The sequence below is a fragment of the Hyperolius riggenbachi genome, chromosome 4, assembly GCF_040937935.1.
Source record: "Hyperolius riggenbachi isolate aHypRig1 chromosome 4, aHypRig1.pri, whole genome shotgun sequence".
NCBI classification, from domain to species: domain Eukaryota; kingdom Metazoa; phylum Chordata; class Amphibia; order Anura; family Hyperoliidae; genus Hyperolius; species Hyperolius riggenbachi.
The window spans coordinates 156,061,328-156,079,253 of NC_090649.1; the positions used below are offsets into that span (position 1 = coordinate 156,061,328).

Below are 17,926 nucleotides of genomic sequence, written 5' to 3' on the forward strand. Positions count from 1 at the left end.
CTTGTGAACTATAAAGCTCATTCATACATAGGTAGAAAAATGAACACATACCTTACGCTGAGGGAAAAATCAGATGCATCAAATTCTGGCATTAAGTATTTTTGGTTTGATCTTTTGGCAGTTTCTCTATCCCCCATTATACAGCCAAACTATAACCATCCTTATTGACCTCTTAGCCTCATAATTTTGTTGATGATTAACCTATTACTAGAGATGGCCCGAACCTCCGTTTTTTGGTTCACGAAAGTTCGGTTTGCTCGAACTTTCGCGAACCGCAATAGACTTCAATGGGGAGGCGAACTTTGAAAACTAGAAACACTTATGCTGGCCAAAAAAAGTGATGGAAAAGATGTTTCAAGGGGTCTAACACCTGGAGAGGGGCATGGCGGAGTTAGATAAACGCCAAAAGTCCCAAGGAAAAATCTGGATTTGACGCAAAGCAGCATTTTAAGGGCAGAAATCAAATTGAATGCTAAATTGCAGGCCTAAAGTGCTTTAAAATATCTTGCATGTGTATACATCAATCAGGGAGTGTAATTAGAGTACTGCTTCACACTGACACACCAAACTCACTGTGTAACGCACCGCACACAGCTGTTTGTGTAGTGACGGCCGTGCTGGACTAGTGCGCACCATGGCGAGATTGCTCTTCCTCAGTGATATCAGGTAATGTCTGACTGCCTTATGAACTTTCGATGGTTCTTTCTCTACCATTGTTAAAGCTTACATCTATTTTTTTTTAAATTACATTTTCTGCTGGCTGTTCAGTACCTGCAACGAGAATCTGTTATGGAGGGCAAGTCTGCCATTGTGAGTGACCACGGGTAATGGCCAGGGAATCAGGGTTCGATTCTGGTCCAGAGTGGGAGCCTGAGAACTGGCTACCACCACCACACATCCAAGTAAGGACCCATTTGCTGTATAAGTAATGTACCTGCCCTGACCGTGCTTTGCAGGCCAGGCATCTGTGGTCAGATGGACCCTTAACCCAGTGCTGTGTGCCAGAGATGACAACACTTGCCTTTAACGAGAATCTGTTATGGAGGGCAAGTCAGCCATTCATTTAACTGTGTGAAACTTTCGATGGTACTTTCTCAGTAGCATGGTGGCCACGGGTAATAGCCGGGGAATCCATGTTCGATTCCGGTCCAGAGTGGGAGCCTAAGAAATGGCTACCGCCACCACACATCCAAGGAAGGCAGCAGGTATGCTGTGGGCAAAGGAGCAGGAATGGCTACCATACATCCAAGGAAGGCAGCAGGCATGGCATACACGTCCTGAGGTAGTGACCAAAAATTAACAATACAGCAGGATTTTCGAGGCCCTGCTGTATATGTGATGATTCAACTTTAAATCCTTTAATGAGAATCTGTTATTGAGGGCAAGTCTGCTATCCATTCAAGTAATAGGTATGCAGTGACTGCCAAGTATAATACAATGTGCAGTCAAAGATTCAGTGAAAGGTATGCAGTGACTGCAAACAGCTGTTTGTGTAGTGACGGCAGTGCTGGTGCGCACAATGACGAGAGTGCAGGTGATGGCGGCTTTCAAGCCCATATGGTCGCCGTGCTGAGGTAGCTGAATGACAGAACAGTGACTGTCTAGCTGATCAAATTTGGTCTGTCCACAATGAAGCAACGACCTTATTATCTGGCGTGTGCCCCCCCCCCGAGACACTCATATAGCCGGCGGTCATTGCTTCATTGTGATACGCAAGCCCCTTCACCGCAGCAAGGTAATGATCACGAAGGGGAAATGGCACATGTACATGCCTTTTGTTTTGTTGTTGCAGCTGCAGTGCAGCCAGAAAAATTAGGCAGGCATGTACACGCACCAGAAAAATCACTATAGCGGCCGCTGCTAGCAGCGGCCTTAAAAATTCAGGAATCCGCCTGGAGTCCTGGACCCTGTTGGTGGTGGCGGAGAAGGCAGTCAAGCGGCCTGTGGGCAGAGGTGCTGTGTGGGGAGCAACTTAGTCTTGGGGCAGGCAGTCACACGGCGTGCAGGCAGAGATGATGTGTGTGGGGACTGACTTAGTCTTGCATAGATCCCGGAGGGCAGTAGCCCTCCGGGATCCATGCCTCATTCATTTTGATAAAGGTGAGGTTCTGAACACTTTTGTGACTTAGGCGACTTCTCTTCTCAGTGACAATGTCTCCAGCTGCGCTGAAGGTCCTTTCTGATAGGACGCTTGAGGCAGGGCAAGACAGAAGTTGGATGGCAAATTGGGACAGCTCTGGCCACAGGTCAAGCCTGCGCACCCAGTAGTCCAAGGGTTCATCACTGCTCACAGTGTCTACATCCACACTTAAGGCCAGGTAGTCGGCTACCTGCCGGTCGAGGCATTGGTAGATCCAGAAGGGCAAAGGCGAGGCGTTGGACTAAAGAATGTCCGCGTGTCCGACATCACCATGAGATCGCTAGAGCGTCCTGTCCTTGCCTGCGTGGACATGGGAGAAGGATTACTGACAGTGGTACCTTTATTACGTTGTACTGTGACATCACCCTTAAATGCATTGTAAAGCATAGTTGCCAGCTTGTTCTGCATGTGCTGCATCCTTTCTGCCTTCAGGTGAGTTGGTAACATGTACGCCACTTTGTGCTTATACCGAGGGTCTAGTAGCGTGGCCACCCAGTACAGCTCATTCCCCTTGAGTTTTTTTATATGGGGGTCCCTCAACAGGCTGAACAGCATGAAAGATGCCATCTGCACAAAGTTGAATCCAGACGTACTATCCATCTCCTCTTGCTCTTCCTCAGTGACGTCAGGTAAGTCCTCTTCCTCCCCCCAGCCACAAACTATACCACGGGAACGTTGAGCAGCACAAGCCCCCTGCGACGTCTGCTGCGGTTGTTCTTCTGCCGCCGCCTCCTCCTCCTCCTCCAAAGAAACACCTTCCTCATCACCCGAGTCTGACTCCTCCTCCTCCCCACTCTGTGCTGCCGCAGGTTTTGAGGAAACATCTGGTTCTGATGCGAATTGATCCCACAACATTTCCTCCCGTAACTGTTCCTCTTCAGGCTCCTCCACAGCTTGATCCACTACTCTACGCACGGCACGCTCCAGGAAGTAAGTGTACAGGATCAAGTCACTGATGGTGCATCATAAGGAGGGTTGAATTCCAGCGAGTCGGGCTATCGCAAATGAGGCGTCTCACTGGCAACTTGTTTCTCCACTGAATCTCGGCAAGGTGTGCCATGGCCGTGTAAGACTGCCTGAAATGCCCACACAACTTCCTGGCCTGCTTCAGGACATCCTCTAAGCCTGGGTACATTGACACAAATCTTTGAATGACTAGATTCAGCACATGTGCCATGCAGGGTACATGTGTCAGCTTTCCCAAATTCAAAGTGGAAATGAGATTGCTGCTGTTGTCACAGACCACGTTGCCGATCTCCAGCTGGTGCAGGGTCAGCCACTGATCCACCTGTTTGTTAAGAGCAGCCAGAAGAGCTGCTCCAGTGTGACTCTCCGCTTTGAGGGAAGACATGTCCAAGATGGCGTGACACTGTCGTACCTGGCATGCAGCATAGGCCCTGGGGAGCTGGAGCTGTGTAGCTAGAGAGGATATCGCAGCACAAGTAGAGTTGAACTGACACTCAGCTAAGGAGGAGGAGATTGACGACAGCGAAGAGGATGTGGCAGGAGGCCTGCCTGCAAGCCGTGGAGGTGTCAAAAGTTGGTCCGCTGCACAGCCCCGTACTCCCCACTTGCCATCGGTCACCAGGTTGACCCAATGGGCTGTGTAAGTAATGTACCTGCCCTGACCGTGCTTGGCAGACCAGGCATTCGTGGTCAGGTGGACCCTTGACCCAATGCTGTGTGCCAGAGGTGACACCACTTGCCTCTCAAATTCACTGTACAGTTTGGGTATGGCCTTTTTAGAGAAATAATTGCGACCTGGCATCTTCCACTGCAGTGTCCCAAATGGCCAAAAATTTACGGAAGGCCTCAGAGTCCACCAGCTGGTATGGTAACAGCTGGCGAGTTACAGTTCCGCCAAGCCAGCTGTCAGACGCCGGGCAAGGGGGTGACTGGCAGAAATTGACTTCTTCCGCTCAAAGATTTCCTTCACAGACACCTGGCTGCTGTGGGCAGAGGAGCAGGAACCGCTCAAGGTCAGAGGCGGAGTGGAGGAGGGTGGCTGTGAAGGTGCAAGGGAGAAAGCGGCTGAAGAAGATGCACCTGAAGGAGGAAGAGTTGAAGGAGGGTTGCTTTTCTTTTGTGTGCTGCTTTTGCTCAGGTGCTCTTCCCATTGCAGTTTGTGCCTTTTCTCCATGTGCCTTCGTAAGGCACCTGTCTCTATGTGGGTGTTGGCCTTTCCATGGCTCAATTTTTGGAGGCAGAGAGAACAGATGGCATTGCTCCGATCTGAGGCAGACACATTAAAAAATGTCCAAACCACTGAGCCCCCCTGGGGTGATGGCACTATGGTGGCATGAGCAGCTGACGTTGAAGGGCATGTTGGCTGCTGTACACAGTGACACTGCGTGCGCTCACGTAGGTAGGTGGGTGCACTGTGAACAACCTGTAGGTATATGCAGTGATGGCCCTGGGTATTACAATGTGCACCTGTCACACACAGACAGGTACCGGACAGGCACAGTGACACTGCATGCGCTCACGTAGGTGGGTGGGTGCACTGAAGTGAACAACAGGTAGGTGTATGCAGTGATGGGTATTACAATGTGCACCTGTCACACACAGACAGGTACCGGACAGGCACAGTGACACTGCTGTGCTCACGTAGGTGGGTGGGTGTACTGAAGTGAACAACAGGTAGTAGGTATATGCAGTGATGGGTATTACAATGTGCACCTGTCACACACAGACAGGTACCAGACAGGCACAGTGATACTGCGTGCGCTCACGTAGGTGGGTAGGTGCAACGAAGTTAACAACAGGTAGTAGGTATATGCAGCGATGGGTATTACAATGTGCACCTGTCACACACAGACAGGTACCGGACAGGCACAGTGACACTGCGTGCGCTCACGTAGGTGGGTGGGTGCACAGTGAACAGCAGGTAGGTATATGCAGTAATGGGTAATGTGCACCTGTCACACACACAGGTAGTCACTGAATGTGCTTGGCCAGGCAGTGGAACACACAGTAGGAATTACCAAGGCTGTCTATGCAACACAAGTGTCAGTGGAACACACACACACACAAAAAAAAAAATAGATCACAAGAACAAGATTAGCTCTCAAAAGAGCTGTTGTGGGGTGTTTTTTTTAGCAATAAGAATCAGCAAGGATCTAGCTAAGAAGCCTACAAGAGCCTAACTAAACTTTCCCTATGAGAGTCTGCAACAGCTTTCCCTTCTCTAATTAATGCAGTCACACGAGTGAGCTCAAAGCCTGACGCTGCCTGCCTTTTATAAAGGGGGGGGGAGTGGCTCCAGGAGGGAGTGTAGCCTGATTGGCTACAATGTTCCTGGCAATGTGCTGACTGTGATGTAGAGGGTCAAAGTTGACCCTCATGATGCACTATGGGGGTGAACCTAGCTTCCGGAACGCGAACCCCGGAAGTTCGCCGGGAACCGTTCGCCAGCGAACCGTTTGGGCCATCTCTACCTATTACCATCCTTGTTGACGCCTAACACTAATGCCTCTTATTCCACCCCACTGTAATCCTCCTTATCTCACCTAACTATGCTGCTTCTCTCTTCTTACCATAATGCTCCTTATCCCACCCAACCATAATGCTGCTTCTCCCTCATTATCATAATGCTCCTTATCCCACCCAACCATAACGATGCTTCTCCCTCCTAACCATATTGCTCCTTATCCCACCTGACCGTAATGTTGCTTCTCCCTCCTTATCATAATGCTCCTTATCCCACCTAACCATAATGCTGCTTCTCCCTCCTTATCATAATGCTCCTTATCCCACCTAACCATAATGCTGCTTCTCCCTCCTTATCATAATGCTCCTTATCCCACCTAACCATAATGCTGCTTCTCCCTCCTTATCATAATGCTCCTTATCCCACCCAAACATAATGCTGCTTCTCCCTCCTTATCATAATGCTCCTTATCCCACCCAAACATAATGCTGCTTCTCCCTCCTTATCATAATGCTCCTTATCCCACCCAAACATAATGCTGCTTCTCCCTCCTAACCATAATGCTCCTTATCCCACCCCACCATAACTCTGCTTCTCCCTCCTTATCGTAATGCTCCTTATCCCACCCCACCATAATGCTGCTTCTCCCTTCTTATCATAATGCTCCTTATCCCACCCCACCATAATGCTGCTTCTCCCTCCTTATCATAATGCTCCTTATCCCACCCAACCATAACGCTGCTTCTCCCTCCTTATCATAATGCTCCTTATCCCACCCCACCATAATGCTGCTTCTCCCTCCTTATCATAATGCTCCTTATCCCACCTAACCATAATGCTGCTTCTCCCTCCTAACCATAATGCTCCTTATCCCACGCCACCATAATGCTGCTTCTCCCTCCTAACCATAATGCTCCTTATCCCACCTAACCATAATGCTGCTTCTCCCTCCTTATCATAATGCTCCTTATCCCACGCCACCATAATGCTGCTTCTCCCTCCTAACCATAATGCTCCTTATCCCACGCCACCATAATGCTGCTTCTCCCTCCTAACCATAATGCTCCTTATCCCACCTAATCATAATGCTGCTTCTCTCTCCTAACCATAATGCTCCCTATCCCACCTAACCATAATGCTGCTTCTCCCTCCTTATCATAATGCTCCTTATCCCACCTAACCATAATGCTGCTTCTCCCTCCTTACCATAATGCTCCTTATCCCACCTAACCATAATGCTGCTTCTCCCTCCTAACCATAATGCTCCTTATCCCACGCCACCATAATGCTGCTTCTCCCTCCTAACCATAATGCTCCTTATCCCACCTAATCATAATGCTGCTTCTCTCTCCTAACCATAATGCTCCCTATCCCACCTAACCATAATGCTGCTTCTCCCTCCTTATCATAATGCTCCTTATCCCACCTAACCATAATGCTGCTTCTCCCTCCTTACCATAATGCTCCTTATCCCACCTAACCATAATGCTGCTTCTCCCTCCTAACCATAATGCTCCTTATCCCACGCCACCATAATGCTGCTTCTCCCTCCTTATCATAATGCTCCCTATCCCACCTAACCATAATGCTGCTTCTCTCTCCTAACCATAATGCTCCTTATCCCACCTAACCATAATGCTGCTTCTCCCTCCTAACCATAATGCTCCTTATCCCACCTAACCATAATGCTGCTTCTCCCTCCTAACCATAATGCTCCTTATCCCACGCCACCATAATGCTGCTTCTCCCTCCTTATCATAATGCTCCCTATCCCACCTAACCATAATGCTGCTTCTCCCTCCTAACCATAATGCTCCTTATCCCACCTAACCATAATGCTGCTTCTCCCTCCTAACCATAATGCTCCTTATCCCACCTAACCATAATGCTGCTTCTCCCTCCTTATCATAATGCTCCTTATCCCACGTCACCATAATGCTGCTTCTCCCTCCTTATCATAATGCTCCTTATCCCACCTAACCATAATGCTGCTTCTCCCTCCTAACCATAATGCTCCTTATCCCACCTAACCATAATGCTGCTTCTCCCTCCTTATCATAATGCTCCTTATCCCACCCCACCATAATGCTGCTCCTCCCTGCTTATCATAATGCTCCTTATCCCACCCAAACATAATGCTGCTTCTCCCTCCTAACCATAATGCTCCTTATCCCACCTAACCATAACGCTGCTTCTCCCTCCTTATCATAATGCTCCTTATCCTACCCCACCATAATGCTGCTTCTCCCTCCTTATCATAATGCTCCTTATCCCACCCCACCATAATGCTGCTTCTCCCTCCTTATCATAATGCTCCTTATCCCACCCAACCATAACGCTGCTTCTCCCTCCTTATCATAATGCTCCTTATCCCACCCCACCATAATGCTGCTTCTCCCTCCTTATCATAATGCTCCTTATCCCACCTAACCATAATGCTGCTTCTCCCTCCTAACCATAATGCTCCTTATCCCACCCAACCATAATGCTGCTTCTCCCTCCTAACCATAATGCTCCTTATCCCACGCCACCATAATGCTGCTTCTCCCTCCTAACCATAATGCTCCTTATCCCACCTAATCATAATGCTGCTTCTCTCTCCTAACCATAATGCTCCTTATCCCACCTAACCATAATGCTGCTTCTCCCTCCTAACCATAATGCTCCTTATCCCACGCCACCATAATGCTGCTTCTCCCTCCTTATCATAATGCTCCCTATCCCACCTAACCATAATGCTGCTTCTCTCTCCTAACCATAATGCTCCTTCTCCCACCTAACCATAATGCTGCTTCTCCCTCCTAACCATAATGCTCCTTATCCCACCTAACCATAATGCTGCTTCTCCCTCCTAACCATAATGCTCCTTATCCCACGCCACCATAATGCTGCTTCTCCCTCCTTATCATAATGCTCCCTATCCCACCTAACCATAATGCTCCTTATCCCACCTAACCATAATGCTGCTTCTCCCTCCTAACCATAATGCTCCTTATCCCACCTAACCATAATGCTGCTTCTCCCTCCTTATCATAATGCTCCTTATCCCACGCCACCATAATGCTGCTTCTCCCTCCTTATCATAATGCTCCTTATCCCACCTAACCATAATGCTGCTTCTCCCTCCTAACCATAATGCTCCTTATCCCACCTAACCATAATGCTGCTTCTCCCTCCTAACCATAATGCTCCTTATCCCACCTAACCATAATGCTGCTTCTCCCTCCTTATCATAATGCTCCTTATCCCACCCAACCATAATGCTGCTTCTCCCTCCTAACCGTAATGCTTCTTATCCCACCCAACCATAATGCTGGTTCTCCCTCCTAACCATAATGCTCCTTATCCCACCCCACCATACTGCTGCTTCTCCCTCCTAACCATAATGCTGCTTCTCCCTCCTAACCATAATGCTCCTTATCCAACCCCACCATAATGCTGCTTCTCCCTCCTAACCATAATGCTGCTTCTCCCTCATCATAATGCTCCTTATCCCACGCCACCATAATGCTGCTTCTCCCTCCTAACCATAATGCTCCTTATCCTACCCAAACATAATGCTGCTTCTCCATCCTAACCATAATGCTCCTTATCCTACCCAAACATAATGCTGTTTCTCCCTCCTAACCGTAATGCTTCTTATCCCACCCAACCATAATGCTGCTTCTCCCTCCTTATCATAATGCTCCTTATCCCACCCCACCATAATGCTGCTTCTCCCTCCTAACCATAATGCTGCTTCTCCCTCCTAACCATAATGCTCCTTATCCAACCCCACCATAATGCTGCTTCTCCCTCCTAACCATAATGCTGCTTCTCCCTCATCATAATGCTCCTTATCCCACGCCACCATAATGCTGCTTCTCCCTCCTAACCATAATGCTCCTTATCCTACCCAAACATAATGCTGCTTCTCCATCCTAACCATAATGCTCCTTATCCTACCCAAACATAATGCTGTTTCTCCCTCCTAACCGTAATGCTTCTTATCCCACCCAACCATAATGCTGCTTCTCCCTCCTTATCATAATGCTCCTTATCCCACCCCACCATAATGCTGCTTCTCCCTCCTAACCATAATGCTCCTTATCCCACCTAACCATAATGCTGCTTCTCCCTCCTTATCATAATGCTCCTTATCCCACCTAACCATAATGCTGCTTCTACCTCCTTATAATGCTCCTTATAACTTTGTTGAGCTTTATGGAAAGACAGGTCTCATAGTTGTCCAGAAGATATGTCCTTCTATTGGCAGCCTTCAGATTAACTGTATAGTATCTAATTTAATGTGCACGTTTTAAGGCTTGGGAATTCATTTGCAAATCAAATCTTTTTAAAACGTTATGAAGACTGAGAGGTTTAAAAAAAAAATGTTTATTGCCATCTGTAAAGTATCACTCACACACACTTTGCGGAAATGTAATCTACCAAACAGTTTATAAAGTTAAGGAAGCCAGTGGCACTTGGATTACTGATTCACTAAGCCATCTCTGGAGAATTCCAACCACCTCCAGTGGGAATATCACAAGTAATTCAGCAAAGTGGTCTTTAAAAAAAAGTCTGCTTTGCAAGTTAAAGCATTGCACCCCTAACCTAGGTCATATTGAAGCATAGAGGTATACAAAAGATAGGTAAAATGTATGTGTGTATATACACTGTAATACTGGTCTTTACGCAATCTATGTAGTGAGCTTACACAGACGGTGTAACTCACTATTTGCATACGTAAACACCAGTAAACCTTACATTTGTTATATGTGCATGTACATTTTACGGATCTTTCGTGAATAATATACCCCATAGTGGGGGAAACTGAATAGCATTTAAAGGACCACTATCACGAAAATCGTAACATTTAAAATACATATAAGCACATACAAATAAGTAGTATGTATCTTTTTTCAGAGTAAAATGAGCCATAAAATACTTTTCTCCTATGTTGCTGTCACTTATAGTAGGTAGTAGTAATCTGACAGAATTGACAGGTTTTGGACTAGCCTATCTCCACATAGGGGGGTTTCAGGGTTTTGTTTTGTTTCAAAAGCACTTAGTGAATGGCAGTTGCCAAAACTGCCAAAAGTGTTGTAGAAATCCTTTTCAGGGAGTCTCTTTATAAAGCATAAAAGCCTTGCCGAGAATCCCCCATGAAGAGATGGATTAGTTCAAAATCTGTCAGTTCTGTCAAATTTCTTCTACCTATTGTAAGTGACAGCAACATAGGAGAAAAGTAATTTATGGCTCCTTGTATTCTGTAAGAAACATACTTCTTATTTGTATACGTTTCCATGTATTTTCAATTTTAAAATTTTCCGCGATAGTGGTCCCTTAATCCACATATAATATGCACTGTTTATTAACTGGTCTCACCTGAAGATACTTTAGTCCATAGAACAGTGGGTGTTGGATTTCCAGTGGCCTCACATGGAATAAATGCATCAGTGTTTGCAAGCACTGTGAAACTTGCAGCTTTTCCACCCATAATACGAGGTCTTGAGCGGACATCATTGGGTAGGGTTTCAGTCTCGCTGTTAATTGTTTTCTCCCTTATTTCTTGTGCTGTTGTAGAAGAAATGTTGTGTGGTGTTTTTTTCAGTACACTAGGAATCTGTGGTATTACGTGTATATTTCTGTGTGATGTTTTTGGATCACGTCTGATCTCTACAGTAGAAGAAACTATCTTCTTTATAGGTATGACTGGAGTTTGTGTTATAGTCGGGCTTAAGATGGGCAATGGATCAGTCAGGCTGCTAATGATTTTAGCAGTCACTGAAGATGGATATGGAGTAGTGTTTACAAAATCCTTAGGCTGTAATGAAGTCACTTTTGTTCTTGGTGTAGACGCAATCACTTGCTTAAAATGACCATTTTTGTTTAATGCTTGGACGGATGTGAATATATAATTATTGTCAGATAGTTTTTGGTGTGGAGTTGTTAATGTACTTGTGACATTTGTCAAAGGAGAGGTCTGCAGAGATAAATTGGGTAATTTTGAAGTACCGCTCCAGTAAAATTTTCCATTGATAGTTAAGGGAATGTCATTTCTTGAGTTCACCAATGTTGACTGTGCTTCATTTATTGTACTAGATGAGAAATCTACTGTTGGAGTTACTGTATAAGACTTAGTAGTTTCTTCTGAAGAAGTAGCTAGCTTGTTAGAATCTGCTGCTGATTTCCAGTGATTTTGCAAGATGCTGTAATGATACTTCTTCCGTGGTCTTTTTCGTCTCATTGATTTGAATCTTGTGGTACTATCAACAGGGGAAGATGTTACTGTTGCAGACTCTGCATGTTTGAGAGGGGGTAGACTTGCATCTTTGAAAGTCTTTTCCACAGTGGTATAGGCTGAGGTTCTTGCAAGACTGGAAGTAATTGGTACAATTTTTCGAGGACTAGTTGGATGTACAGCAGTTGTTGTTGGTGTGATAGTGGTTGGATAAAATGTTGTCCATTTTGTTGTGCCAGTTGGGAAAACTTGAGCAGATACTGTTTTAGTAATGGCAGAAGAATTAATAGCTATTGCAGCTGCAGCATATTTTGATTTAAATGCAGAAGTCACTGAGGCACTTGTGGGACTTTTTACAGTTCTAGTTGCTGCGGTTCTTGGATAAAGTGCTGTTGTACTTTTTGTTCTTACTAAAGGTGCATTGGTCTCTGTATTTAAACTAGTTGTAGTCTGCTGTGCCGATAAAATACTAGCTGTAGACGTTTGGGGAATCCAAATGTCAGGTGCAGGAGAGCGAGTAGTAGCTCCATAATTTAACCTAATATTTTTTCTAAGCTTCCTCAGTACCTCTCTTTGAGTTATTTGGTTGTTCCCAAACAATCTATGCCAAGGAATTTTTCTTCTGATCATTTTGGAGGTAACTCTAGGCCTGATAGTAGTCATTTGAGCAAGGGTGGTTTTTTGGCGGCCTTCATTTGTTGTGACAGGCACAGTTGTTGGAATATATGTTGTAACATCTTGTGCACGTACCATATCCATGTTAGACTTACTAGGAACCATCGTACGTAAAATAATTTCTTGGGGTGTGCTATGAGTTGCAGGCTGTGCAGAAGTAATGTAAGTGGCAGCTGATGGTTCACTTTCACTTGGTTTTGAGGTTGGTTGAATGGTAGCTTCCACATGTATTTTTCCTGGGACTATCCTGGGAGGCTGCTGTGTTGGTGAAGTAGAATAAGTCCTTGAAGAAACAGTGCTGTTTAACGGTCGGTTGTAGTCCCTAGAATCAGATGTTGTGCTGTGAGATGTGGTAGATTCAGTATTCTCTCTTATATCTGCCTTCCCAAACTTAAACTGGTGAATCCTACTGCTTGGAACACGCCCTGGTTTTATAATACGCCTCCTTCCAGGAATTCTCCTTCTCCCGTAATTTCTTAGAGTAGGTATTAATGGTGTTACATCTTTCACTATCTGAATTTGTTGATGTGAAATAATAGTGGATCCAGGTGATAACTTTGGTGAAATTATTTTTTGAGTGGTATGAATGTAAATTTGCCCAATATCAGTTTTAGAAAGGTAAACTTTTGTGCTTGACTTTGTTAAAGAATCAGTACTATGAACATTTTCTTCCCCCAATTTGTCTCTAGTATCTGAATGGAGTGATTTCCTTATGCTGTGAACATTTGGTTGAGTTGGTCGTCTATCTTGAGAATCTGTCAAAAGTTCAGATTCCTGCTTAGAATCAAATCTGTCTCTCGTGGTACTGGGGGTGGTAGTTTTTTGTGTGCTCATGGTTTTACTGGATGGTGTGGTAGCTATTTGGGAATTTAAAATGTCTTGTTGAGGAACTATTACTTTATTTGTGATGGTGGGTTTAAATGTAGTGGGTGGTTCTGCAATTTCACCTACAGCAGCAGATCTTAATGGTATTTTAGTAGTACTACTACTTTGGGGTTTACCTTGAATGCTTTGGGAAGTTACATGAACATATCTAGATGTGATTAGTGGGTCTGTGAAAGGTGTATGAGTTGACAAGTCATACGGTGGTATATCTGGGTTGGTGATGCTATTTGGAGGTGAAGTAGTCATAAAGTTAACTTCTGAAGGTGGACTAGAAACAATGTATTGTATCTGATTATTAAAATAGCTGGATGTAGTAGAAGGCCTTTTGGTATCATCATGAGTGGTAAATTGTACTTCATTTTCTGGAATGGTTGGTGTTAAAAGTTGATTCTGAGTTGTAACATAAAACTTACTGGATGCAATTGGTGATGCTGGTGATGGAGTTATAGCTTTCTGGGTTGTAGTTAAAGAAACACCACTGGTAGTTGTAGGCCCTGTGACAACTATTTGTGGAGTTGCAGTTAATGATTTAAATCCTGTGGTAGCATCTTGACTTTCCCCATTGAATTTTCCAGGACTAGTAAAAGGAGTTGGTTTCAGCAAAGCATTAGTAGTGGCATCACTTGATGACATGTGCAGTATTTTAGTAGTAGTTTCTGGTGCTGGTATTTCTACTACAGATGTGGTATTTAAGATACTGAGAGTTGTTGGCTCCTCATAGTTATAAATGTTTGTGGTGTCTGTAAAAGTATCGACATAATGAGGACTTCCTGTTCTCTTGGTTGAATACGCTAATGAAGTAGACTTTGTTATTGTGACAGTGGTTTCTTTGTTTATATTTTCTTTGGCTAAATTGTCTTGGTAAATTTTTGTAAAACTTGATGCTGTAGATGTTTCCTTTGCAGCCAGTGAAGGCGTATACCTCGGAGTGGCAGTTGGGCCTGTAGTTGTTGTAATATGCTTTTTTGAGGGCTTTTCTGACACTACTAAAAACTGTTCCTTTTCTGGAAGTAATTCTTCCCCAGATGCTTCATATGGTTCACCAGAAACATTTTCTGTGATGCTTTCTTCTTTAGCTGAACTTTCTGTGACTTGTGCTGGTGTTTGGCTGCTCACTGAATTCTTTTTAGTTTTTTCTAAGATCTCTGTCCAGCGTTGAGGATCAATCCTTCTTGTGTTTGGTGTAAATGGCCTCCGGTGTCCTTTAAGGCGTGGGTTTACTCTATTCCTTTGGTGAACCTCTGTGTTCAAATTTCCTTGGCTATCAAGTTTAGTGTTGATGCGTCTGGTTGGAAACTTTCGATGCGTTGTGATTTTCCCTGTTGCTAAGTAGTTATTTTCTTTAACTTCTTCAGTGCCTGACCCATCCTCAATCTTATCCTCAGTTTGGTCTAGCTGTAGCTTTCCACTGACCCTTCCATTTTCCCTCTCTTTCACAAACACCATGTGAGTTAGAACATCCAGCCCATACTGATTGGCTGCTATACACCTAAAATGTCCTCTGTCTCTTTGTGTAATGTCTTGTATTCTCAGTGTCCCATTGGAGAAAATGAATTTGTTCCTTAATGTCTCATGTAGTATGGAATGATCAGGTAGTATCCAGCTTACAGATGCATCAGGTACTCCACTAAAGCCACATGGAAGATACAGCACATCCCCGTTAAAGACTGAAAGTTCAGCTCCATTCACAGCTTCTTCTTCCACATCAGCACTTACCACTGTAATTCTGTAGGTGAGCACATCTGCATCCATGTAATTTGTAGCTATACAGTGATACACGCCTGTGTCAAAACTGTCAGCAGATTTTAAGATAAATTTTCCATCTTTTGTAATAGTTATCCGGCCTTCTTCGCTTACATACGGTGCTCTTATCTTACTTCCATCAGGAAGAACCCATTCTGTGATTGGTGTTGGTTCACCCCCAGCCTGGCAGTTCATCTCCACTGTTCCTCCAACGATGGTGCTATACTCAGTTTGTGTCTGGTTGCCTTTTGTTATCATGACCCAGTTGTTTTTAACAGCATGCTGAGCGGTATCGGGTATGGTCACATAGACGTCAGTTAAATACTGAATATGGAGCATGTTTAGGGTTGTTGCTGACCTATCAAGTTGCAATGTCACCAGGTCTTGCATTAACCAGTTCGGCTCTGCTCGTAGCTCTGCTTCAATGTCCGTGAACACGTCATCCCCCGACCCAACTTGCTTGTATTTGTAACTGATGAAAGGTGTTTTTGTCAGTAAAAGATCTCGTTTGAGTTTCATTGGAGAGTCACTGTACATGGCTAATATTCCCCACAGCTTTTGAATATGGTCATAGTCCAGGTTGCACACCAGAAAGGATGAAAATGTAGTCCTCAATATTGTATACTCCTCTTTCTTATCTAGCCTTATCTCAGACATTTTCATTGGCCTTTGTACAGTGCAGGCCAGGTTTGCTTCATTTCCAGACTGGTCGGTCATGTTTAGGACTAGAGACCCCATGGGTGCCACAAAGTCTTTTGCTGATATAGTGGTAAAGCTCCCTTCCTCTGGAGTGCTCACATTCTTTAGTTTGAGAACATTGTCTATTGTTGGCTTAGTACAGATGAGGTCTTGAGAAGATAGGTCGTTTAATGATTTCCCTTTATTCTTTTGAGGAGATGTGCAAATTGGACACTGGTGTCCTGAACGATCCCTCTTGCATTTGATCAAATCTATAAAAAAAATGAAGATATGTTGAATGCACTTTTATATGAATTTGGTGCATTTCAGTATATGATCACTGCTGCTTTAACTACATTCCTGTAACAGACAAGAACATGATCTCATTAACTCATTACATAATGGTTACGCTATGTCTATAATGTGCAGACATAATCATTGTAACACTGGAGCGCTGGAAGTTGGTGGACACAGAGATCCGGGGGTGATTTTACAAGTAGAAGACATGGTGTTTATAGCTTTATAGAAGAAAAGGACACAGTGAATATGTGATATACACTGGAGCTTTGCTTTAATGATATAATTCAGAAATGCATATTACTTTCACTATATAACTTGTGTATTAGAATTATTTACAGAAAAGCATAGTCTTTTAAGTCTTTTATGCATGAAAAAAGAATTGTAGCCAAAACATTTTCTAGAGGAGCAAATAAAAGGTTATGACAATACTTTGGATTTTATAGTTGTCTGCAATCCCACTGAGGAGATATCATAGTCACTATGAGACTACAGGAAGTGAGGAATTCTCTCGAAAAAAACCTTTTCAGTGGAGCTTTCTGTCAGGCTTATGTTACAGTGTTTTTGGGACAGACTCCCCATATTATGTCATTAGAAAAACGGTAGCAAGTGAGATGGAATCTGGTCAACTGGAACCCAAATGGTAATAAGCCCTGAATAGCAGTGTTAGGCATACAATAAGGATAAAAGTTATTGTTCGGCATACAGTAGGGTAAAGCTTAGTGTTAGGCATGCAGTAGGGTAAAGCTTAGTGTTAGGCATGCAGTAGGGTAAAGCTTAGTGTTAGGCATACAGTGAGGGTAAAGCTTAGTGTTAGGCATACAGTAGGGTAAAGCTTAGTGTTAGGCATGCAGTAGGGTAAAGCTTAGTTTTAGGCATACAGTAGGGTAAAGCTTAGTTTTAGGCATACAGTAGGGTAAAGCTTAGTGTTAGGCATACAGTAGGGTAAAGCATAGTGTTAGGCAAACAGTAGGGTAAAGCTTAGTGTTAGGCATACAGTAGAGTACAGCTTAGTGTTAGGCATACAGTAGGGTAAAGCTTAGTGTTAGGCATACAGTAGGGTAAGGCATAGTGTTAGGCATACAGTAGGGTACAGCTTAGTGTTAGGCATACAGCAGGGTAAAGCTTAGTGTTAGGCATACAGTAGGGTAAAGCTTAGTGTTAGGCATACAGTAGGGTAAAGCTTAATGTTAGGCAAACAGTAGGGTACAGCTTAGTGTTAGGCATACAGTAGGGTACAGCTTAGTGTTAGGCATACAGTAGGGTAAGGCATAGTGTTAGGCATACAGAAGGGTAAAGCTTAGTGTTAGGCATACAGTAGGGTAAAGCTTAGTGTTAGGCATACAGTAGGGTACAGCTTAGTGTTAGGCATACAGTAGGGTAAAGCTTAGTGTTAGGCATACAGTAGGGTAAAGCATAGTGTTAGGCATACAGTAGGGTAAAGCTTAGTGTTCGGCGTACAGTGGGGTAAAGCTTAGTGTTAGGCATACAGTAGGGTAAAGCTTAGTGTTAGGCATACAGTAGGGTAAAGCTTAGTGTTAGACATACAGTAGGGTACAGCTTAGTGTTAGGCATACAGTAAGGTAAAGCATAGTGTTAGGCATACAGTAGAGTAAAGTTTATTGTTAGGCATACAGTAGGGTAAAGCTCAGTGTTAGGCATACAGTAGGGTAAAGCCTAGTGTTAGGCATACAGTAGGGTAAAGCTTAATGTTAGGCATACAGTAGGGTAAAGCATAGTGTTAGGCATACAGTAGGATAAAGCTAAGTGTTAGACATACAGTAGGGTACAGCTTAGTGTTAGGCATACAGTAGGGTAAAGCATAGTGTTAGGCATACAGTAGGGTAAAGCTTAG

The 17,926-nt window shown here is 44.2% G+C and overlaps 1 protein-coding gene across 3 annotated transcripts in view; it reads right to left on the reverse strand.

Moving 5' to 3' along the window:
* IGSF10 (immunoglobulin superfamily member 10) overlaps positions 1 to 17,926 on the reverse strand; it is a 163,123-nt gene that overhangs the window by 19,325 nt on the left and 125,872 nt on the right. For all 3 annotated transcript variants that reach the window (XM_068280840.1, XM_068280839.1, XM_068280838.1), the window contains one exon: positions 10,938 to 16,046. In XM_068280840.1, coding sequence (XP_068136941.1) covers positions 10,938 to 16,046 — 5,109 coding nt within the window. The remainder of the gene's footprint in view (positions 1 to 10,937; positions 16,047 to 17,926) is intronic.